The sequence below is a fragment of the Balaenoptera acutorostrata genome, chromosome 1, assembly GCF_949987535.1.
Source record: "Balaenoptera acutorostrata chromosome 1, mBalAcu1.1, whole genome shotgun sequence".
NCBI lineage: Eukaryota > Metazoa > Chordata > Mammalia > Artiodactyla > Balaenopteridae > Balaenoptera > Balaenoptera acutorostrata.
The window spans coordinates 10163802-10168843 of record NC_080064.1 but is presented as its reverse complement, the minus strand read 5'-3'; the positions used below and the strand labels follow the sequence as shown (position 1 = coordinate 10168843).

General features: G+C 44.6%; 1 protein-coding gene across 2 annotated transcripts; it reads right to left on the bottom strand.

Moving 5' to 3' along the window:
- Positions 1–274: 274 nt before the first annotated feature.
- LOC103001520 (PRAME family member 12-like) lies at positions 275–4350 on the bottom strand. 2 transcript variants are annotated; one of them, XM_007170063.2, is made up of 4 exons: positions 4232–4350; positions 3186–3504; positions 2174–2746; positions 275–1148 (listed from the first exon to the last, which is right to left on the bottom strand). In XM_007170063.2, exons 2-4 carry the CDS (start codon positions 3470–3472, stop codon positions 596–598), a joined length of 1413 nt encoding a protein of 470 aa, XP_007170125.2. In that variant the 5' UTR covers positions 3473–3504; positions 4232–4350; the 3' UTR covers positions 275–595. The 2 variants fall into 2 exon arrangements, with proteins under 2 accessions (XP_007170125.2, XP_057384794.1); XM_057528811.1 differs by having other exon boundaries at positions 4270–4311.
- Between the last annotated feature and the right edge of the window lie 692 nt (positions 4351–5042).

Genomic DNA, 5042 nt, shown 5'->3' with positions numbered 1-5042 from the left:
CTAATTTCTCACTGCAATGGCTCATTGACTACTGAGTATGTTCCCTTTGTTGTTTGTGTTAACCCACTGAACAGCCACAGAAATAAGTAAGGAGGTAAGATATAACCGAGAAGAATAAAAGAACTGGGGAATGATAGAATTTCAGATCATAGACAACTGAGTGACTTTTTTTTTTTCCCATCAGTAACTGGAGTTTCCTGAGATGTAAACACAGAAAACAGGATAATATATCATGGAAGGCATCTTTCCATTTACACTGACGGTCTCTTTATTTCTGAACATTTCTACAACTGTCCATCCAAGGATAACTCAAACATGTGTGTCTCAAACTGAATCCTCCTCCAGAAATTTAGGTTCATATTTAACTCTATAAACACATGTCTAAAAGTCCCATCAGCTTCCCAAATCAACATATCCTTCTGGAATCCTGCACCCCTGCTGGATCACCTTTCCTTTTCCCAGTCACACTGAGCAGATAACAGAAACCATGGGTGTGTTTTCACTTCATAATGTACCTATGTCCTAGATTTCAGTTTCCAAGGGTTCAGAAGAAAGCTTTTGATAGAAGCAACCAACAAGGCAGGGTATTACATCATTATATACTGGGACTTATGTGATCACATATGTCAACGCCACAGTGAGGACAGGGGCTGGGGCTAATCCAAATGGTCCTGGGATGTCCTAAGTCTCTAAGAATCTCCAAAAGCTCAGCGTGTAGAAGGGCAAGTCTCTCCTGGTGGAGAACACCCTGAGAGCTGTAACTCTCCCGAGGCGCAGGGTAAAGCTCTAGATTTAAACCAGTCAGCCCATCAGTATGACGCAGGAGCCTCTCCATGACAGCCATGGAGAGGAGGTTCCCACACATGCTGAAGACCCTGAGATGGGAACAGTGGCTCAGGGCAGGCAGGATGGCCTCGAGTTGGGAGTCCATGATCCCACACAGGTTTAAGTCCAGTTCCTGAAGAGTGGCTGCAACTTTCTCCAGCAGAACTTGGAGGAGCTCAGGACTAAAGTTGGTCAGGGTAACACCACTAAGATTCAGGCCCTTTAGATGACTAATATTTGGGCACTGGAAGAGATGCGTCAAGTCTGATTCTGTAAGCAGGCAGTTGGTTATTGCGAGGTTGTCCAAGGGGGTCTTCAGGCACCTGGAAAAAAAAAAAAACAAGCAATTAGGTCTGGGAAACCAGAGTGGCAGGTGACCTCAGGTGTGAGGTCAATGATTGTCCCAAAGTCAAGGTCATTATTACCATCTGGTAAAGCTCAATATCCAGAATGCCCACTCTCATTTTAGGATGAGTCCTGCCATATTCTTTGTGTGACTGGGTCAAGTACATAGAACCTTGAAAGCTCTCTTTTCTCATCTGTCAAGCAAAGTACAACATACTCCACTTCCTTAGGAGGATGAATGAAGATAATGGAATACTCTAGAACATGCTCAGAGGAGAGCCTGACACAGAGTTGCAATCAAGTATGGACACCACTGAATTTTAGTACTGGGAGATGAGATAAAAAATATTTCAACTCAGATTCCTTCAGTCCATGCTTGGGCTCCAGATGCCTATATCTCTGCCCAGGTGAGGCTGTTGGGAGACATGTAGAAACAACCAACCTGGGCAAGATCCCACAACATCCACTGGGGTTGCCAGTCTTCAGGGGCTCACTTACATCCCTGCATCATCTACAAACCTTCTATCAGTTTTTATTATCGTTTTGGCTCTGCTTCATTACCATCATCTCCAGAATCTTGCATTTCCATATATTAATTACCTTATATGCAACACAGAACAACCTTTTTCAGCCTGGAGCTGTAAGACAGGCTCATTGTAGTCATAAGTTGGTGACCACAGAATTTCTATTTAGAAATGCTCAGGTCTGATGTGGTTTTTCCTCTTCAATGCCCCCTTCACTTACCTATTTACCTAAGTCATCTGATCACAGATATCTCTTCCCAAGGAAGAAATCACATACACAACTTCACTAGATCTATACCCCCTAATTTATACCTTTCTAGCATGGTGTCACTTTCCAGAGCTTCTATACCAGTTGGTCCCACATCTTGATTACTGTGCTTATGTGATACCGCACTTCATGGTAGAGCAGCAAATTAGACAATGCATTTGGTATTCTAGTATTGTGTTCACTGTTACTCAGCCAGTGGTGCTACCCTCACCTGAACATCTGGTTCAGGCGACCTTCGAGGAAGGATGGGGATTCCATATGGAGATCCCGGAGGTACTGCAGCCTGAGGATCTGAGAGGCAAACTGTAGAAGATATTGATGGTCTTGCTCCTTGAAGGCAGACACATGAATGGGGGAGAGAAGGAGTCTCTGAACATTCCTCATCTTGCCCAGGTGAGGAGCATACATGGCCAGGGTGGACAGCTTCCAGGTGCAATTCACTTCCACCTCCTGTACACAGTCCAGCTGTACTATACTCAGAACTTTCTTAATATTTTCCTTGGGCGTTGAAACAATCTTCAGCTTCTTACAGCACAGGTGTATGGAGGCTTTTCTCTGCTCCACCCACCTGATGAGGTAGGCGAGGAATTCATCCAGGGTCTTTTTCTTGAGACAAATTTCTATGAATACCTCCAAGGGAGCCAAGGGCTGCTTTGTCCTTGAAATGTCCTCAACCACGGGTGCCATCGATGAGCTTGAGTACACATGGGCTCTGGCTCCAGACCACATGCTCCAGAAGTTCTGGCCAGTATTCCTTAAATCCAGCACCCTCAGTTTGCACCTCCTGTGGGGAAACAGCAGATTGGGTGGGATGCTTTAAGATACACACTGAATGAAACCACAGTCTCAGAATTTAGGCAACACTCAGAATTCCCATCTGTGCTTTTCTTTCACATTCCTGACATCACCTGCTGTCTTGCCTCTTCCCTCTCTTCCTCACTTTCCTCCAGCTTCTTTTACTCTTCCATCCTTCCTGCTTCTTCACTTGTAATATTGTTAAGCATCACAGTAAGGAGGCTAGGACACATTCTTTCAGGTTCCCCTGCATCTTAGGTACTACTACACTTTTGTAAGGCATTTTCCAAAGTGATCTCAGCAATGCTCAAGGCTTCTGAGCTTCTTCAGAAGCCTCTGGTCCACCCCTTGGTCATTCACTCTCCCTGACACCAGCAGTCTCTTCCAGGATACATAAGACCCTGCCAGGCTAACAGGATCAGACCCACCTGGGACGAACCTTCTGGGCTAGCAGGACATCAAGCCCACCCAGCACTGCTTGTAAGGTTCCCTTGTGAGGCTTCTGCATCAGGCCCCCTAGAGGCAGGCGGGCAAAGGGCCAGGTTTGCACCATGGTCTTCAAGGTCTCCCTGCATCTCCCATAGAAGGCAGCTATGAACAGTGGTGGGAAGAGCTCCGTGGGCAGATACTCCAAAGAGAAGATGGTCAACGCCTCGTCTCTCAACAGGCTCATTGCTGCTAAGTCCAGGAGTCTGGGTGGGTTCCCAACACTCATCCTGACTCTGCTCTGAAAGGAATCCTGTGAAACTGCCAGGGAACAAAGCATCGTTCTCAGGCCATGCATGAACACACACTTGTCTGTTTCCCCACCCTTCAGAGGAATCAACTCAGGGCCAAAATCAATGCTCTGGCAATGGTGAACCAGAATGGAAGAAACCCAATTTTTCTGGATTCCAGTCTGGGTTTGGTGGGCACAAAGTCATAGCTCTGTCCCTTCTGGCACTAGAGCAAGAATCTCACAAGTACCAAGAAGGAAGAAAGGTAATGAGTAACTCATCCATTTCCATCCACTGCTTTGCTTAATGCAGTTCCCCCTTGCAAGTTTGTACCATGAGACTGAGCAAGCTGGCCCCCTTGTTTCTAGGGTGAAAACTTTTAAACTATCACTTAGGGCCCAAACTATGGAGACAGGAATTCATGTGGAACAGTTTCCATCTTCAATCCCCAAAGTTAGTTTTCTGGGAAAGATTAAGGAGATACCTTTAAAATGAATGCCAGTTGTGTACAGAATAAAAACTTTAAATGTCAAGAAATAACATTCCCAACAGTTAGATGTTTTTCATTAACAAGAAAAAGTGCTTGATAAGACATTTAAATGATATAAACCAAAGTACAAATCAAAATGTTTAGGATGAAGGCAAAACTACACTTTGAGGCAAAACCAAAGCCTTAAATTTGTTCAACAAAAAGGAAAGGAAAAGGAAAACTCTCCATGCCATCTCAGACTGCATTCCACCATTCAAAACATGCTTACCATTGGTAAAATATCCTTAGCTGAGTTTGATAAGTTACCGGCTCTGATGTAGCTGGCAGGCTGCTCAGACCTCAGACTTAGTGGAGAATCCAGGCAGTGACTCCAGAGTGAGAAGTTTCTGCATCTCTTCTTTGGTGCTTGAGGCTTTTATAGAACTTTCTGATCACATCCTCCCACTTTCCTACTACTAACTTCCAACCAGAAAGCACTACCTGAATAGATTCCAGAATATCCCTCAGGTTAATCCTGATTGGATTACTGTCAATCTCAGATGAATTGATTGGGTCAGACCTCCATTCTTGAAAGAGAAAGAATGAGGGGGTGGGGGATGGAGTCAAGGATTTATTCATTGATTCACTCCACAAAATTGGATTGAGTTTTACTAACATGGACAGTCCGGGTGTGAGAAAAGGAAGGGATTATCTGTTCCTGACATTATACAAAAAGCAAAACCAAAAACAATGTCTTGAACACATCATTGTTGGGAGATCTTTGGTCAAATCAAAATTATTAAATGTCCCAGAATTAAAGCAGCTTCATAAAGACAGTGGTGTTATGTCCAAAGGAAACAAACAAAAAAAATCCTATTTGCTTCAAGTTGTCGCTTAGGTGTTATATTGGAAACATAGCAGATCACGAGCCTATTCAGGGAGCAAGGGAAGTGCAACTGGGGATGTGGTTGGCCCTCCAGGCTTAAGTCCTGGCTTCTCTGAAGGACCTCTGGTCAAAATCACAATGAGAAGTAAGGGTGGGTGCTGGGCAGTGTGGTGGTGGCCATTCCTAAAGGGACCCTGTGAATCACTCAAACAGC